Source organism: Xiphias gladius, chromosome 14 (assembly GCF_016859285.1).
Source record: "Xiphias gladius isolate SHS-SW01 ecotype Sanya breed wild chromosome 14, ASM1685928v1, whole genome shotgun sequence".
Classification (NCBI taxonomy): domain Eukaryota; kingdom Metazoa; phylum Chordata; class Actinopteri; order Istiophoriformes; family Xiphiidae; genus Xiphias; species Xiphias gladius.
Window position 1 is genome coordinate 25,579,270 of NC_053413.1, and position 20,060 is coordinate 25,599,329.

At 43.2% G+C, this 20,060-nt stretch overlaps 1 protein-coding gene across 1 annotated transcript in view; it reads right to left on the reverse strand.

The window, feature by feature from the left end:
- Positions 1 to 20,060, reverse strand: part of LOC120799458 (receptor-type tyrosine-protein phosphatase N2-like) — a 218,019-nt gene that overhangs the window by 132,435 nt on the left and 65,524 nt on the right. The window contains exon 10 of the mRNA XM_040144688.1: positions 8,035 to 8,114. Within this exon, the coding sequence (XP_040000622.1) occupies positions 8,035 to 8,114 (80 nt within the window). The remainder of the gene's footprint in view (positions 1 to 8,034; positions 8,115 to 20,060) is intronic.

Below are 20,060 nucleotides of genomic sequence, written 5' to 3' on the forward strand. Positions count from 1 at the left end.
GGGATACTACCACTATTACTATTGTGGTTTAAAAAGAAAAGAAAAGATAAGGAAATATGAACTAAGAACAGTTACCCCCCCCGTCAAAACTAAGAGAAAACCTCCTTAGAGCCGCGATGTTCCCAAAATCCATGAAACTGTCTTTTAATATTTCAACGACTGTAATTTCATGATATTACAGGTATCATACGTCATACTTTGTGGCAGCGAGGAAGGTTAAAAAACAGTAGGATGAAGAGGTGATAATTAGGAGCAGTCATCTGACAGACACGCTCATTAAATCTGAGGATATTAAGAAAATTCTATGAGATGATTTCACTCCCATCCGTTGCAGCTTAAAAATGTATATTAAATTATTCAACCTTAGTACTAACAAGTTTTGGGGAGATTCAGGTCTGTTCTTCCATTCTGCTGAGATTACAAACTTAGTGGGATATAAATTATAGTTAATGCAGTAAGATTTAAATTAGATTATAAATTAAATATGAAGCCAAGAGGCACCTTGACACTGTCCCGTCACTTTGGATGTAAAAGATAGGGTTATTATGGGTCTGTTCCATTTAAATTAAACAGCAGTGTTGGTTCTAGTTTGTGTATGTTTGATGTGTGTGTGCATTTTTGTGTATGTGTAGTGTGTATTAATGGATTCAGGATTGTGAGACCAGATCCTTTTTATCTCGTTTCTAGTCCAAGAGCTGTCACTGCTTTCCTGAAAAGCGGCTACACAAAAAGCACGAATGACAAATCATTGTTGAAAAGTGTGAGAGCTGCAGCAGAGTTTATCACTCCCACATCACGCGTACAGAAATGCCGCAGCACGACCGACGGAAGCCCTCTCCTTCCACCACAGCTATGTAGCTGGGGGATGATGCAAAAGCGACGCAAGCACGAAGCCAGCTCTGCTACAAGGTGGCCATCTGGGAGAGGTCTGCCAACCCCACAGCGAATGTCAGGAGCAGAGGCCAAGTCGCAGAGATCCTGCCAGCTGCGGGAGTGGGAGAGAGAGGCTGGCGGTGCCAGCGGGCCAGTGCCAGCGCCGGGGAAATCAGGCCGGTTGCTTGGCTGCTTGGCTTAGTGGCTGGCAGGGCGGCTGCGTGGTTGGCTCAGGGATCACGTTGCACTGCTGTGCAAACTTGAGCTCGGCACAACACCTGAGTCCCCCCCTCCTCTCTCCCATCCCTCCGCTTCACTCGACGGCAGGACTCACAGATGCTCGCAAAGCTCCAGAGGACAGCGTGCAGCTCCCCGCTCTCTCTGAAGTTGGACCAAAATAACCACAGGTGACTCTGGATCGGCGTGGTGTGTGTGTGTGGAGGGGTGATGGGTACGCAGGCCTTTTAAAGCTCAGATGAGGCATCTTGCAATTCACAAAATGCCTCTAACGCTTCTCTGATGACAGGTGAAGAGATAAAAATGCTGCACAAAGTCACAGCAAATAGCGTCACTGAACACCAGCACACCCCTGATCTCTTTCTCCCCCTATTTTGATTCTTGATTTTAGCAACAGGTGAGAGAAACTTCTAGGATCGATTAGCCTTTGGTGTGTGATGAAAACTGATTAGCCGGTGAAATGAAATGAAGTTAACTCAAATAGAATTGCCTGCTCCTGAAGGGCACATAGACATCGCTGGATGGATCTAAGCATCAGAGCTGTTTCCAATGCAATCACGCCGGCAATCAATGGGAACAATTAAAGGAGGATCACGCAGTGACCGGCGATGACACAAAATCAGTCAGGGGTGTTACTAATGGCAGCGTGTATGGACAGGTTGTCAAATATGACCATAAAACATTTCTCCCCGCGATTGTGCACATCACTGAAAGAAAACAAGTAACTTCCCAGCAATAAGAAAATGCTTTTCAGACATGATCATGTGGGGAACACCTCAAAGGCTGGACAGTCATTGCATTTAACTCAACACCTAAACAGGAAGCTAGGATTCAAAAAAGGTTGTAGTTATGCGTTTTTATAGTCAGCTCCCTCGAGAGACAGCTGATGCCAAGACAGCATAACAGAGTTGACAATTTCCAGGCATGTAATTTACAGAGGAACGGTAATGGCGATGATGATGATGATGATGATGATCACGGCAGTGTTACGGAGGCACTCTGCAGTTCCGCGAGATAACTTTAAATTGTCCATAATCACAGGATCTGAGAGTGTATAGGTTGGCAAAAGTCACACCAAGACATCTAGCCGTGTCGCAGCGCACCAACTTGCCCACATAGATAGCAATTTGACCACATTACTCAGGCATTATTACGAATACATTTCCTGGCTTTGCTGTAACACAAAACACATGCAAAGAGCCGCGGGAGGGACGAAGGGGGACTGGACTGGAGTCTGAGGTCGGAGGGCCTGCACATCAATAACAGGGCGAAGTGAGGTAGATGAAACACATTACTTTGACCTAAAGAGCTCAGTAATTACATTTGGCATTTTGACAAGTGTTTAGCTGCAGTGAAGGTCAGTCCTGTCAGCATACGAGATCTATGCTAATCCACTCAGACAGAAGAAAACGAGGAGAAAAAAAGTTGAAAGGAGGAAAGAAAGGCCCAGGCGCAACCGATGCCTTTGTAAAAGTAGCTGAAACCCATCTTCCACCCGGCCATCAGTACCTCAGATATCAGTTGTCAGAAACAAGTCGGACTTGGCTTCCTCCCCCGCAAATGCAGCCACCGAACAGCTCAGCCTTCTCATTGAATGGTCGCTTCCTTATAATGAAGAAAGTCAATGGAAAATTCTAATTTTGTAGCTTTCTATTTGCATCATCAAGCAGCGTGACTGGATGGAGATACAAGAACTCGAGTATTTTGCTCTATTGTTAGTACTAATAAAGCGTGAATAACTTTATTGATTATAAACCAGTACTAATGCATCACGCATGATCATCATGTAGTCACAGGAATATATTTTACCGTACCCCTGCTGCTAGGTCAGACTGGTTTTCACATGTGCCAAGCAGGACACTGACCCAAGGACCTGCATTAATAACGGATCTTGAGACCCTCTCATGTACTTCATATGGGCCCTGTGATGTCATTTTGATGGACCTGTGTTAAGGAGTCATCAGAAAAAGTGACGGACTTTCCGGTCAGACAGAAAGGCCATGACAGTGGAGGGCAAAATGGAAGGTAGTAAATAGCCCAAAGACAAAAGAAAGATCCTCTAGGAATCAGGTGAGAGGAAATGCCATCAACATTCATATTTTTCACATAGTTTACATACATACATAATAGATTTTGTTTGTAATTTGGAAAAACACAGACAGAAACTAAATTCTAAAATCTTTGATTGATCTGTGAACTAGATAGGAATGATAAGCACTTCCCGCCACTTTTTTTAAAAGGGATATTCCATTATTTAGGATGTAAATTAAGCATTCACTGCTTCGATCTCTCCAGGGGGGACAATGTCTTTTTAACTTATTAAACTGAGAGTGACCTCTCCGCAAGGAAATTATTTACATGTCAACACACAAATCAAACCTCAAAGGGGACATCAACTCACTGAGCTACCGGCTATTGTCTGCTGATAACAATGACTGGTTAGTTTAACTCCAGAAACAACTGATGGGAGGAAAGAGAGGAGTTTTGAAAATCGAGCACTACCAGCAGCAACTGTCCTAACCGTCCAGAATCCCCAGACTGGACAGCTTTTAGGCCTGTGCGAGTATCTAGCTTCACACCCAGAGGTGTGATTAGCGTGTATGCAAAAACGAGTGGTGGTTGGATAAAAAAGCGGGAGTCAAATGAACAGACGGCGCAGGGATAAGGCAATCTCAGCTGCTCTCCCCCTGCTTTAAGTGCTAATTGAGCTGCCCGCTGTCCTGACCCTGACCTGCGGCCTATTCACGGGGTCCCGTTCTCACGGCCGTGACGCACCGCTGGAAGTAGCCCCTGGGTCCCCCGCCCACCCTCGGCCGGACAATGAAGGTCACCACCTCGCTGCCCACCATCTTGACATCCACCCCCATGTTTGACAATGGCCCCCGGTGGGCCCGGAGTCCCTCACAATGGGTGGACGCGCGTGACAGCAGTGGTAACGTGGCTTCTTAAAATGCAACACCAGGTCTGGCCGGCCTGGCTGCATTAATCGGACCTTTTGGCACCCGGAGGCCGGGGGCAGAATCGATCCGGTGTAAGAAGGAGAAAGATGAGATTTAATCTGGACTCCTGTGAGGCCGCAGTCTGAATTTGCCTCATGTTTTATATTAACTAAGAGAAATAGAATATATAGTCACATTTAAGTAAGTACATTTATTTAAGCATATTTACTCCAGAAGTGTACTTTAATTTAAAACTTTGCTCCAGTGCATTTATGCGACAGCTATAGACTGAAAATACAAGACATATTATCAGCTTGAAACATCCATTGGTACAGATAAACAGATGAAGATAACAATGGAATCATTTATAAAGAGGCTAAAATGAACCTTATTTGTTAATGCATCACTAAGTGTAATCCAATAATATACAGTATAATCTAAAACGATGGGCCATAATAACTTAACATATCAATTTATAGATAAATTTTACTTATAAGTACTTCTACTACCACTACTACTGATTATCATAATTAATAATAGTAGCTGAAATATATATATATATATATATATAAAATAATCATTATTGTTGATTATTACTGCTAATACCACAGACCTAATTAAATACTGTTACCTACATTTTCCTTAATAATTGTGCCTTTCAGGGAAAAGATAAAGGAATGAAAGTCTGAGAATATTTAATAAAACTGAATATGTAGACTTGACAGACCTTGTGTGTTCATGTTAATGAATTGTCCACAGTGAAACAGCATTTATTGACAAACATTAGAGAAGGAAATTGCTGTCCAACTTGAAAGGGAATGTAATGACTGGAGTTTTTTCTTTCTTGAATATGATAATAGCTTGCGAAAAAAAAATAGAGAGATCACCACCCACTCCCTAAAAAATGCGGAAAGTTGGAAAAAATGTTCTTTTTCCATTGACGCACTGCCTGCCTGGTTTTTAATGGCTAAAATCACTTGTTCAGATGCAGTGTGGCTACCTAACATCACGCATCTGAACGACAAGATGATGCCAATATGATATGATCATCGGGCTTCAGTAAAATGTTTCATTTCAAATTCTCTGGTTTCATTAAATATTTTTACACTGCTTTTCCATATTCTCAGTTGTCCATTTCAATTCTCTCACGACTAATTTCCTGAATATTAGAAACTTCACTTAGAACAATGCAAATCGATTCAACAGCCTCCAAATCGACTACATGAAAGCATCTGAATTCTTCTCCCACCATAATTCCTTCTTTAAGCGTTTCTCTGGCACACTCTGATGTTTTTACGGATGTGGCCGTGGAGATTAAATCAAATAAAACTGAATTATTTTTAACACAGCTGCCAAAAGTGTTACACCCAAACACGCAAGTGTGTGACAGAAGAGATGGACGTCCAATCTCTACCATCCGCTGCCGAGCAGCTATAAATGATGATAAAACGACGTCATTACAATGTCCGTGTAAAGCTTAATGTTTCAGAAAAGCACTATAAACCCCAGCCAGGGGGGATAATGTACGCTTTGGGATGGATTGATATTCTAGTTGAATATGACAAACGACACTTTAAAGACAGCCCGCCCACACTATTGCACTTTAGCTGAGAGGACGCCATATTTCATTTTGAGCACGTTCTGTCAAACGTTTGCATTAATAACAATCGAGGCTCATCCGTGACCCCGCAGAGCCAGTGGGAGCGGCGGGCGGAAAATGAGAACACCAACAATAGCACTTAAAAAACAGGAGAGAAGCTGTTGCATAATCAGCACAAAGTCTGTGTGTGTGTGTGTGTGTGTGTGTGTGTGTGTGTGTATGGGGGTGGTCATATAGAGTGACAGAGTGTTTGTCTGTGTGTGTGTGGGGGGGGTGCAATTATCAACCATGGACAAGATGTTGGGAAAAAAACAGACAGTGAGCTACTCATGTAGGTTACTTTCCCAGTGCAGGTGATTTCGAGGTGTGTATCTGTGCGTACACATGCGTGGGGTGTGTGGCAGTGTGTGCATCTGGGATTGCGACTGGGGGAATATCAGAAAAGTTCTCTCTCTCTCTCTCTCTCTCTCTCTGGACTGACAGCTTGGCTAATGGCAAATACCCCTCCTCTCTTTATTCCCCACTTCATCGACACCCTCGCCTCATTACCGTGAGTCACACTACAGCCCAGTGCGCACACAAACACACACACACACACCTTCACAATGTCTTTAATGCTGGGTTGCACTCTGAAAGATTACTACAAAGTCTCTCTCCATGTGGCAGGGCAGGCAGGACTGAGACATTTTGACTTCAGTTGAAAAAACAAAAACAAACTCCCAGAGCACTCGACAATGAGCAAGTTTCCTTGCACACCACTATCCCGGTTTTGAGTCTTTCTTTGAGTCGAGCTTTTGAACATAATCCCAATAGGATGTTTACATGGAGCATGCATTTACTGGATAGAGCTTTGCCACACGATCATATGAGAACTGAAGATCACAGCAATTTTTTTGTTTTTTTTGTTGCACTACTATTGTGACATGTTGCTGTTATTCTGCTAACTGAGTATGGAGAGACTGTCCAACCACCACTGCTCTGTACGCCACCTCAGTGGATTTGAAACCGAGCCATCAAGATGTGATTGAAGTGTCGACTTTCAGCTTTAAGCCAAGGGGTTTAACAAAGACATCGCATTAACCGTTCAGGAATTACAGCCATTTTCATGCACAGTTTCCTCCCTTGAGATGCTCTGCCAGCTCTTTACTGCAGCCTGTTTGTGGGTCTTTCAGCCCTCAGTTTTGTCCTCAGGAGGTGAAAAGCCTGCTCAGATAGTTTAGCCCTGTACACTTCAGAATTCATCCTGCTACTTCTATCAGCAGTCACACCATCAGTAAACACCAGTGACCCAGTTCCAATGGCAGCCATACATGCCCATGTCATACCACTGCCTCCACCATGTTTAACAGATGATGTGGTGGCTTTGGATCACGAGCCGTTCCTTTCCTTCTCCATGCTCTTCCCTTCCCATCATTCTGGTACAAGTTCATCTTGGTTTCATGTGTCCAAAGAATCTGGTTCCAGACGTGGGCAGGCGTTTTTAGATGTTTTCTGGCAAAGTCTGATCTGGCCTCCCTGTTCTTGAGTGTCACCAGTGGTTTGCACCTTGTGGTGACTCCTCTGTACGTACATTCATGAAGGCGTCTCTTAATTATAGACTCTGACAATGATACGCCTTCCTCCTCCAGAGGGTTCTTGACCTGGTCAGATGTTATGATGTGTTTGATTTCATAGCAAGAGAGGGGCTGTTTGAAAAATTGTGATTGACTTCTTTGCTAGGACTTTTTGGTTAAACCTAGCAGTTCAGTGTTAGGGTGTTTCCAGAAATTTAGCCATTTTTTGAAAAGCTGTCTTGTTAAGTCAGTGTTCTAGCCAGTTAGCTACCTAGTTTTTCCAAAAGCTGTTTTTTCCAGTTAGCTAAGTGAACTGGATTCTTTTAGGTACAACAAAAACCGATTGGTGATACTGGACTGAAGGCCACACTGTGTGCGCTTGTGAGAAAACTCTACATTATCAGATGTTTCATATTTGCATATGCATTAATGAACTGACTTGTTTCCCAAACACAGTAAATTTTTGGTGTCTCTCTTCCCTGCCTGTTTTTTTGGCCCACATCCAGCTCTCCCATGCTTTTCCACGATGGAGCCAAACATGGCTTCGTTTGCTGCTGGCCTCCTTTCAAAATGGGCCGTTACCAAACAGTAAGCCAAACTAAACCAAACTGAACACAAAGGGATAGAAAAACTTGCCATAAAGTACCAGCGTGGGTACGGCAGAATTCTCAGTTGGAGAAAACAAACAAACAACAAAAAAAAAACAAACACATTTTACTGAGGAGTCATAAGTGTTGAAAAATGTTCATTTGGGGCCTCAGGTGCAGCAGCAAGCCAATGATAATGGTCTGTCTTTCTCTCTGTCAATATAAAGACAACATGGAATACCTACCAGCCACGTTGGCCACATCTGTGGTGCTGACGTTCTGCCGGTTTGAGCTAACTTTGAAGGTCACAGCGGGGCCAACCACCCTGTAAAACACACACACATCCACAGTTAGAAGTTTCACAAAAGACTCAGAATCTATTTTTCCACAGCGGCGAGGTGTTATTTTTTCAGACAGAGGGAGAAAAGGAGTTGTTGCTCATTAAAGCTCAGCCATACATGGTACTCGGGGAGAAAAAAAAGAAGAAAAAAAAAAAGCTTTAACCCATGGAGACCCTTTAGGCTGTTGCAATCCCCATCACCACATTGAGATAACCTCTTGAATCTCAATGTAATGCACCCGCCGGCATTTAAGCACGCTGGGAAATGAGAAGAAGGGGGTCGGAGATGAGAGGATTTTGGTCATTGACAAGAGGACGCTCTGGTGTGTGATTCTCTGAAACGCATTTCCAGCAGCCCATGTTATGATACATTTACATTTTCATTTGACGTATGGTGATTGCAACGCATATTGCCGTGATACATGTAAATTGAGGGCGACAGAAACTGGGACAGCGAGGAAGGCGAGAGGAGGAATAAGACAAGGAGAAGACAGCATGGACAGAAAGGGGCCAGAGAGACATCCGTATTGCGTTTCTAGGTGCTTTGGAAGGTGCTTTTTTTCCCCCCGTTCATCCAATATTCATGCCGATAAAGCTGCTTGAATTGAAATACTGAGGGAGACACAGAGAGAAGCTGGGTGGTCAGAGGCAGAGCGGAGTCTCCCAATGTGATTAACCTTTTGTTTTTCCTGCTGTAATTCAGACTAAAAGCCCAGAAGGAAGACGTATGACCAGGTCCCCCTCCAGGACGCATTGTGAGCTGTTATAGGAAGTGGCCGCTACTGTAACAACACTATTATAAAATATGGCGACTTCAGTAATGGAGCAGGTCCTATCTTGATGCTGCTGGCAGGAAAAAAAAACAAAAACATTCAAAGTGTTTTCAGGGATTCAGAAAAAGTGGTTTTTGTTTCAGGTTGATGGATTTAAATCGCTGCACGTTCATTGTGGGTTTTGAGTGTGTTTTTGCAGGCTGTGCGGTGTGCCTCTTCAGTTTGCTTAAAAAAAAACAACAACCAACTGTAGTGTCTTTTTAAAATTAAAACAAAATAACAGGAGCAGCAAAATAATTAAGAGAAATGAAATACAAGCACATGTGGCTCTTGTACAGAATTCCACCACATACAATAATATGTCTTTTGTCAGTAGTTGCTTTTTCAACTTTGCCCTTTTGCACAAAATGTCCCTAATGTATAGTGATATGTAACCTAAATGAACTACGACTGAAAGCAGACACAAGAAAAATTTAAAAGGGATTTTATCTCCTGGGCATGTTAAGATAATCCATAGTAGTTTTCTGATCTACATTTCTCTGACCTTCAATCCATCCAGTAAGGTTTCCATGGAGGCAATGGCCCTAATTTAGCAAAACCAACTGCCAGGTAAAAAAATAAACCTCCAAAGTGTTCACTTCTCAAACAGCTTTGGATAAACAGCTGTCGCTTGACATTCCCAGCCATGCAGCTTGTTTTTTTTAACTCCTATTGTGGTTTTTTTAATTGGGTTTTCTTTGGCCCTGAGGTCAGTGTATCAAAGAAAACACAAACAGCACCAAACTCACATTCAGCGGGTTTTAATGCAGACGTAAATGTTATACTCTCACATTTAACGTGCAATAACAAAGTAATTGGACCGGGTCAAATTAATGATCCCCAGGGGGAAACTTGGTGAAGCTAAGTGCTTGAATAAAAGAAGAAAAATAAGTAAATCCTTTACTTTTGTGTCACTGTTGTTATGAATTCCACTATGCCCTGTCCCGTTCTATACTGTACCTGCTACTATATTCCGCATAATGTGTGTTTCGATGTCTTATTGGAACATAAATTTGAGCAGCCAAAGAGACAGAGATTGTGAAAAGACCCAGTCTCAGCCATTTTGTGTGAGGAACTCCACACTGTGCATCAAGCCATTTTTCTGATCACTGTTTCTCCTCTGAGGTAGATACATTTGTCACATCTAGGGAGTGATTCATCAGCCGGTGCAGGCAAAGTCTCCGCGTGCGACGCGGAGGGAAAATCGCTCATGTTGAGTTGATAACATATCCATCCGTCGGCCTCTGGCACCCGGGGCAGCTCCCGCACAAAGACGCCACATCGACTTTGAACCTTGTAAATAACCCCGTCACTCACTGGGGCAAAGAAGCTCACAGGGGGTGATTTCTGCACCTTCTATTGCTCGTATTTATCAATTTTTAAAAAAATGTTGGACTTATAACGTTAGAATACAAGATATTTGCGCGCTAATGACGATACATACTATTAAACAAAGGATTCAGCTGGAAACTTGAGACTTGTAAGCCCAGGAGCCTTCGACATGGCTTTCATCCATGAAAAACACGTCATAAAAATCTAATACTTATTTCTCACAGTGTTCAATAAGTGATAAATGTGCCACTGTTGTCCCTCTGTGTTTTCACTGCAGACTACATGTTAGTTTTGGAGTTTTAGAACATCATTGGGTAATAAAACCACTTCTAAATCCATTAAAACAGATTTAAAAAAAAAAAAGATATTTCTGACCTCTGGCAGTTTTAATCCAGCAGCAGCATAATTATAACTTATTGCAGGGATCAAAAAATAGTACTGCAGTGATGTTTTTGTTGTGCTAAACTGAAATAATATATCCTACTATCTGGAAAAAGTGACAACTACTCTTACAGTATGATTGACAACAGAAACGAATCCTGTCACGATTAAAGAGATAAAACATAAATTCAGTCTTTGGTTGAAAGAATGGCAACAGTTTTACAGACTGAATGCTCCTGTTTTTCATAGATATTGAAGGACGTTCCTAAAAAAGCTATTTTTTCACTTTATAAATGGGTTTAAAGTGGAGCTAATACCCTGCAATCACAAGGTTTGGAGTGATTTCTAAATTTGTCGGTGCTGGGAGGAGCTATAAAATCCTTTACTTAGGAAACCATTGGAATACTAGTATGGAGAAAAAAAAAAAAACACCATTACAAGAAAAGGACGTATTAGCACTGAAATGTACTTGAGCATCCAAAGTAAAAGTACTGCTAATGAAAAAAATTCACATTGTTCTGCTGACTTCCACTGACATGTGAGATATAGAGCACATCCAAAATAACAATGAGGGGTCATAAAATGATGAAACCCCCCCCAATGTTTAGCATTATTCAAGGATCGGTTGAAGGATTACACGTTCCTTAAGAAGTTGAGAAGAATCTCTAATCCTCCTGTTGAAGTCTAAAGTCAACATGTCACTGAGCTGGGGGGGAGAAAAAAAAAACCTGTTCAGCAGAGCTCCTGAAAAGAGGACATTTTGAAGATACCAGATTCTTACCCAGCAGCAGCCCATTTTTATGGGCATATCCCACGCTGGCTGTAGAAGCTGAATCCAGAAAGTAACCACTAACTCCAGCCACGAGATACCGTGAATGAGCCGGAATAAAATTACAATATTTTCTGGAGGGAAAAGGAAAAAAAAGTCCCTGAGTGGAAATATAAAAATGCCAGAGCCTGAAAAGCTCTATAATGAGTATATAGGACCTCAAAACCACAGTATACTGAAGTTTCTTCACTGTAAAAATCTCCACCTTATCCAGTTATTTTTGTGGGTGACTGAGTGCACCAAATCTAATTTTCTAAAAATGAGTGAAAAAGTCAGTTGCTCCTATTACAAATCTGCTTGTTCCATGTTTTTTCTAGGATGAAGTATTTTTTTTGTTTTTTTTTTTGCTGATGCAAGGTTTTTATTGAATCCTGTTTTAAGGTACTGACACTTACTCGGATAAAACTTTTAAAACAATATGTTTTGTACTAAAAATAGGCTTTTAGGACTCAAAATTGGGACTAGATGAGGTTTTTATACAACACCGATTGTTCAGACTGTGGAACAAAAAAAAACTGCACACATATGCTGTGAAAAATGACATCCAATGAAAACGGCGATGGCAGATTTTTGTCCCCTTGTTTCAAGAGAATGAGACATTTCAGACTCATAACCGGGACTAAATGACGGATACAGATGTAGATTTTTCTGCAGTGTTCACACCTCTGGCCTTATCAGTCTACATTTCCATCCATCATCCTCACATCCAGCCAGTTTAGGCCCACTCTCTCCTCCTAGTGGCAGCTCTTTGATATGACCCTTCAGCTCAGACACAGACATTACATCACCCCGAGCCTCCTGTACCAAAAAAAAAAAAAAAAAACAAAACAAGAAGAAAAAAGCAAAAAAAAAAAAAAGCCCTCCAGTCTACACTCGGTGACGGTTACACAACAGCCATCATTATTTGGCGGCCGGCTACAGTCAAAGGCTCCGTGAAGCCACCCACATCAGCGCTTCCCGCCCGCCGCTTCGCCCTCAACCACTATCAGGTAAAGCTAAAAACATTTCCAAGGCCGTTCTGCTGAAAGCGCTCACCATCAGTATTATCTAATCAGTATCGAATTGTTCCAAATGAAATGTAAGGGTGTGAGTCATTCTCCAGGTTTGTTTTGTGTCCTGGCACAGTGTGTAGGCTCACTTTTTTATGATTCATCCGTTGCCAGTGTGGAAGTTTTGCCGCAGGCTCACTGAACTGCCGCTGCTCTCTTGCTTCGGCCCCAGGAGGAAGTTGCTGGAAAAGGGAAGTTTTGTTGTCTTTTCAGTGGCTGAGGTCGCACGGGTCGCTAACTACTTTGTTCAGAGGCACTTCTGTTGATGTAATATGCTAATCTGGTGCTACTGTGTGAGGTGTAAGGTTGAGGTGCCTGCGGTGTTGCTGCCCCGCAAATGGATGAAGGGGGGGGAGTTCCGCGCGGTGGCTGGGATGCGGGATAAATGTACGGGCAGGAGCGAGGGAGGGACACACACACACACACACACACGGCTATGACTTTCAGTTCAGTTACAGTCAACACAACTTCTTAAACCCTAAACTCCTTCTTTGCTTCGTCGCTGCTGCTGCAGACGACAAAGCTCTGCCTGACGTGATCCGAAGCCTCCGGAGCAGCGCTGTGAGACACTGAGCCTTACTCTGTCCCTCAGACTGATGAAGGCGAATCGGGTAATCAATGAAGACGATGATACAGTATGTTCTCGCCATTAAAACACTGTAAACAGATGTTAAGACAATTACGTGTATCTGCTCCAGCAACTCTGTGTCTGCTGGCTTTTATATATATATATGTATGTGTACTTTGAAAGTTTAAAAGTTGTTTGCTGACTTACAACTCATTTTGGCGAGTTCAGTGTTAGCGAACGAGCGGCTACTAAACATGACGGTACCAGTTCCCCGGCAGAGCTAAGCTTCTTGACGCCTCACACGGCTGCTGTCTCCCAGCCTGACGTCCATCACATACTCAGGACGCTTCGCAACAGCCGGTTTGTACGTTGAATATTCAGCACTGTAAATAACAGTCACTAATGTTTACAATTACAAAAACACTTAGTGGCTGATCAAGGTGGAATGACACAGTGTGTTTCATGGTAAAGGAAACGCCGCTACACATAAGTGACGGTCCCTATACTTCCTGCTCCTGACGGAGTCGATTCTACCTTTGTTCTTAACATTTAAAGGTGTTAACTCTACAACAAAAAGAACTGCTTTTTAACCAGTCATTTAGTCTCTTCTTCCTCAAATTGGATTTTCCAAAAAGAAGTGACAAGATCTGCCAGTAGGCGGATATTATGTCAGCTGTTTCTAATGTGTCGTTGACACTAATATGGTAGCCTGCCTTAATCTGGCTTCTTTTAGGATTTGGATCAACCAAATATCTTAAATTCATTTTGTGTGGCCAAGCTTTGTTCAAACCCGCAGAAATGTATAATTCCTAGCAGGAGTTCCAAAAGCTAGCGAACTTTTCAGGTTTAATTTGGGGGGAATGTGCATAAAATAACGCACAAGACATTTGTATATATTCCATTTGATGGAACGGTGAAGGTGTAAAAAAAAAAAAAAAAAAAATTCACTCAGGGTTTGAATTCACTCAGTGTAAACATCCGGTGGCTTCAGTGACAAGCTTGTCTATTTTTTTTTAACCTTAAATCTAAATAATGGGAAACATAAAGGGGAAAGTGGATTTTAAGGGGTTAAAGGAGGAAAAAAAAAAAGCTGTAGAAACCAGTTGTTGGAGGAGCAGGGCGGTAGAGACCAGAGGCAGGCTGGGTAAATCAGGAGTGTCAGCAGGCTCAGAGTCAATCTAAAGCCTTTGTCTCTGGGCTTCCTCACTCCGGTGAAGGTGACTGCCATTGACACAGCGGCGAGGAGTCGGGCGGCCTCGGAAGAATAAGCGTGGCGCCTCTGACAAATTGTCAAGGCGGCTCCCCCTGCTGGGCTTTCACTGTGCTCGCAACAAAAGAGACCCCCGGCCTCCCCCCGCTCTCTCCGTATCTATATCTCTCTCTCTCTGTCGCTCTCTCGCTTTCTCTGCCTCCGATCCATCACCCCCCCCCCAGTGTATAGCTCCCCTCCTGTCATTCCCAGAGTGGCAGGACAAAGACAAAAGGTGCATTAGAACAGGAGAAGACTTCGGGCCACCCAAGGGACTCCCTACAGCGGCCCAGCAGCACAGCGAGGGGCCGGGGGGGGGGACGGGGAGAGAGAGTGAAGGTATGTACAGTATGCGACTGTGCCCCACGTTCACAAATACATGAATGTAACACGCAAAGTCTTTTTTTCCTCTTTCGCCGTCTTACTTCAGCTTCAGTTCTATTCATTTTCGAAGTTGCTTAATATACTGCACGAAAACCTCGGCGCGCACAGATACGCGGACACGCCCCCCGGCGGTCGTTTCTGTTCAAGCGTTAAAATCAGCGCCTTGCCGCTTCGACCAGCCGCTCCAGAGCCGCGTCGCCTCCTGGAGGAAAAACGCGACTGCGCACAATCAACACTGGCCGACGCCGAGTGACTGTCATTGGAAAAAAAAAAAACCAATACGTGATAACGCCGCAAAAATATGCTGTGCAAGCGAGATAAGAAGTGAATGACCCACAACGATTCTCCACAGAAGACAGTAATCACAATTTCATCATTGGTCTATATAATGGTACGGAACGCTGCGGACACGCGTGATGATGCCGACGGGAGTTTTGTTTGTCAGTAAACCTCAAATTTGATCAGTCACAAGAGAGAGTATTTTTTACACCATTTCTTTTTTTTTTTTTGCTATGCTTTGTTTTGTTTTGGCAGCTGTCTGATCGCCATCCACAATTTCATTTTTCCTGCTGCCCTGTTAAGTGTCGCCTTGTGGAACTACGGTGTCCATTGCGCGCTAAACCTCGAAAACCGGGCTGCTTGAGGGTATACTTCATCGTGACCTTCTTCCACCGTAAACCAACTACTTGGATTCCTGCAAAGTTTGAAGAGCTTGAACGCGTAGCTATATCACTATTATGCAAGTTTTCGTTTGCTTTTTTGTTTTAGTTCAGTAATCGTGGACATTTTATTGACTATTCCGATTATAAAATAATAAAAGATTTTCTAAATTCTGTACGTAAAATTCAGGGGCGCCAATAATTTCAAGCGGGACTGTACTTTGCTGACTCTACCCTATCCGAGTACTAGTTCTGGTCTTTGGAACATGCATGGCTGTAGTCATTTGCGGGGAAAGGTGCTTGTGCTTTGATGAGCAGGTGCATGACAGCGGTCCCAGTGTCGGCCTTGGAGGAGAGTGATTGGAAACAAGAAGAAAAACTGTTCCGGGTTCGTTTATAAGAAAACCGAAACAGCTGGAGGAGGAAGACAGAGCGACGAGTTGTGATGCTCTATTTCATGGGTTTGACTGACTTCCTGGAAATTTGGACGTGCTGCGCGGACTAGCATTAGCAGGCTGGGGTGGCGTGTATTTGTGTGTGTGAGGTACATGGGCGCGGACATGCAGTCAGCTTTACTTTAAGACTTCGGGGTTCATTCCAGTTTATTACAGCTTGGTCTTATTTCGAGTTTCATTACCGTCGGTATTTATTTCATTGAACTCACCAACGTATTTGATGAGCTTTTGGGAACAAGGCGACGTCGCTAAAGCGAATTCAGTCGCAAGAATCATCCCAGACCTCGAGTTATTTTATAGTCACACACATTTGGAAGAGGAAACAAAGGTCAGTGATAAAATTTTGACCCAAACAGTCTGTTGTTCCAGACCTGGCTCAACTTTAACCTATGACACTTGCTGTTGTTGTGAGTTTTCCTGTGCAGGGAAAGAATATTAACGACCTTCTGGGTATGCTCACTTTCAAGTTACATAATCTGGATAAACTGTTGTCTCATTTACACCCTGCCTGACTCAGTGTTTCCTGAACTTTTTGGCTTGTTCAAGCAAAGAATGATTTCCTCCAAATCAGGCTGTTTTATATATACATATATATAAATAAAACTGGTACCTGGCTTTAATGTTGCGGCTGACCGGCGTATACCTTCCGTATACTGGCTATAATTTCGAGCAGCTCAAATGCAAACCACTGCAGTAGCACTTGTTTTGCTATTGTAGCTCACCACACTGAAAATTGTTCACAACCAACTGCAAAGTCACCTGTGGGGCTGAAATATAGCAACAACTATCAAAGGGGAGAGAAGGAGGGAGAGACTGAAAGTGACAGAGAGAGCGGACAGAAATAGCTTGAGACAAACTAAGAAAGAAGCAGACTGAAGAGGTAACGAAGAGGAAGACACTGCCAAACAGATGGAGGCAAAGACTGAGAAAAAATTTGTAGCAGAGAGTGAGCGAGAGACGGAGAAAGACAGAGAAAAAGAGAGAGAGGGTTCAGGCAGAGTTCACTCTCATTAATAAATGATTGCAGTCAGCGGTGGCTCGACTCCTACATGTCAATAACGCGGACAAACAGGTCTCATCGCCCCCCAGAGCAGGGAAAAATGTTGACAGAATGAAAATAAGGCGACGTCCTTGGATGTCTACTCTGAAAGGGCAATGTTTTCTCTCCCTTTTCCCACTTCTGATTTTAATGCCTTGTGCCAGTGGAAAATCTTGGTTTTGATCCCACCAGTTTGCCCTCTCTGATCTGGCGTGCCGTGGATGAGGCGACACCGCTCGTCTTCTACGGGGGATATCTGGAGACTCTCAGTATGCGATGCTTGCCCTTTGAGAAAAAATTGCTGCCCACTTGGGCCTACAGGTAGAAAACGGCTGCTGCACCGTGGACACTGGCGATGAGTCATCCACAGACCTCTGCTCCTGCCGTGGTTCTGGTCTGAGTCCAAAGTTTCACTGATGAAGTTTTTTCCGAATGTAATTCCTGATTTAATTTAACGGCTTGGCCGACTGACAGTTGGCAGGACTGCACGTTCAGAGTCCTGTTACATTACAAGGCACAGAGAGTTTTAGAGGGACTTTATAAGCATTCAAATGCTTTTATTTTTAGCCTGCTGCCCCACTGCTGGTGCTTTGACTGCCTGTGTGTGTGCTTGTGTGTCTGTGCGCCGGTTAACTACGGACTGTGTTGACCTAATCCTGGCCCACTCACATCGTGAGGACTCAGCTCCGCTCTAGGGACCGAAAAAGTCACCTGAACAGCTTTAACTTTGTTTTCTTTTTCTTTCCTTTGTTTGCCAGTTCTGGATCCTAACACAGGCTGGAATTTTCTGGGCATTTTTCTATTATTATAATAACAAACTTAGCGGATTGTGCAGACCCACTGGGGGTCTTCTCTTCCAGAGTTTCGACCTAACTGGAATCACGATTTTTGTTTTAGACTGAAGACATATTTATTAAAGCTGACATCCGTACATTTTTGCAATGACAAGAGCTCTGCAGCATAGGTTGTCTGTGGATGAATGTCTGACAGGCTGACGTTTATTTGAATAAGGAAATGCTCCACTAATCCTGCTGGGTTTATGCTTGTGAAAATACATGCACGGTGTGAGATTTGTCACTTCCAGTGCGCTGGCTCTGTTCTGAACAGGTTTTATTTATTGGCATCTTTAGCCAGAGCAGGTGCAGCCTCGTCTACATTTCTCAGTAGCAATAGATTATTCAGAGCGGCAGCGAACGCAGTAAATGGGCAGGTTTTCGGTTTTAATGATACTCCACCGCACAGTTGGACAAATGACGGGTGTATACCTGGAGAAAAGCTTTAGGTTAGATGTTGATTTTCAGTCCAGACAGGAAGGGGCGAGCACTGTGTGTTTTTCTGAGTGTGTGTGAGCGTGACTGACGGATAAAAAGCGCCTATACGTACGAGAGCTCGGCGAAGTCGGTCATCTGGATTTTGGCCCTGCGAGCCAGGATCTCCATCAGGTGGAGGCCTTCGTCCGTCTGCAGCCCACTGGGGAATGGTGACGAGGAGGCAGGTAGGAAGAGGAGAAGAGAGGAGCACAGAGAGAAAAGGAAGGGATGGGAGGAGGAAGCGAGGGAAGACAGGGAAGAAGGCAGAGGCAGTGAAAAAAAAAGAGTAGTAATTAATGGAAAATCCTCCCAAAGACACTCAAAAGGAACATGCCAACACACAGCTGTTTGAATTTTCTTTTTTACTAAACTTTCGGTTTTTATTTGAATAGCCATGATCTATCTACTGTATACAGCGGGGTATTTTTCTCTGCTTGTCAATGTAATGTAACTTTGAACGAAACCGAAACGCAAAATAGTTTTTCTTCCATTCGTGCGACTAAAGTTCGGCATCTGTTGCGATTAGACTTGTGGGCAAATGAAAATCTCTGAAATTCGAAGGTGTGATAAAGCGAAGGTTTTATAACTAAACCTGTACCTTGTGCCGAAAACATATTCAACCTATTTCTCTCCAGAAGCCGATCCTGCCTTCGCTTTTTAAGACAGGTGGACATATTGAGACATGGCAGACACAGCAAATGGACACAAGATTAGCATCAAGGAGAGAAATCCGAGGAGATACTAAATATTTCTGGACATCTCAGGGTCACGTCAAACATGTAAACTGAACTAAGACAGAAGACAAGAAAAAGTCTGGAAAATAATGAAATAAAAAGACCGAAAGGGAGACCAGAAAAAAGGACAAGAAAAATCTCCACTCTTTCCACAAAAGCTCCCAGGTGAGGTCAGATAGGTGAGAGGCGGAGAGGTGGGAAGTGCAGTTTGGTGGCGAGGTGAATACTGAAGAGGTGAGGAAGGTCGTAGACAGAAAGTTTGTTATCACCGCTCCGCGCTCCCTCACTTTAAGCTGTTAAATGCGCGCTGACAGGAAGTGACAAAGTGCCTACACACTAACTCTGTATAGTCATTTAACAAATGAAATGACTTTGGCAGTATTCCACAGCGAGAATGACCTCTGTTGTGTTTGTGGATGTGGGCTGGCCGGAACCGAAAGAGGAGAAAACTACTTCGCCGGGACTCCTGATTTAGCGCCGGTCTGGTTTACAGTGCATGTTCCTGCACAGATAAAGAAATGGCTTCCTCTTGTGTCGGCTCAAACTGTTTGAAATGTAGTAGAACACTACTTTATGCCGTTTGAGGATTCCGGCTGACTGTGTTCAGAAACCCGTTTAGAGTCTGTTCATTTGTATTTGTGCAGGAAAAAAAAAAAGAGAAAAAACTCAGTTAGAAATGTTAAGCAGCTAAGTACCTTTTTTCTTTAAGTTTAACTCAAGCACTCTACAACCCTGTCCACTAGAAATGACTACGTTTACATACTGGAAAGAAACACGACGCCACCAGTATTATGTTTTTACTTTAAATCAACATAATAATGAGGCTTGTAAACCTTAACCAAGTGCTGCGAGTGCTTAAACATAACCACAAAAAAGTCAAATAATGCTTCAGTTGCTACGAGTGGATACTGCAGGGAGACAAATGAAGGATAAGTCAGCTTTTTACTGATGTGATCAGTGTCCATATGTAGAAATTGCCAGATATGTTCGTTAATATCTGTTGTTTAATTCTTTTGTGTGATTACAGCATGGTGTTTAAAAAAGCCTTGTCTGCGTGGCGTTATGCTTCTCTCAAAATATTTTTGCCGTTGCTAATTAGTATTATAGGAACATCACTTCTAGGGGACCGG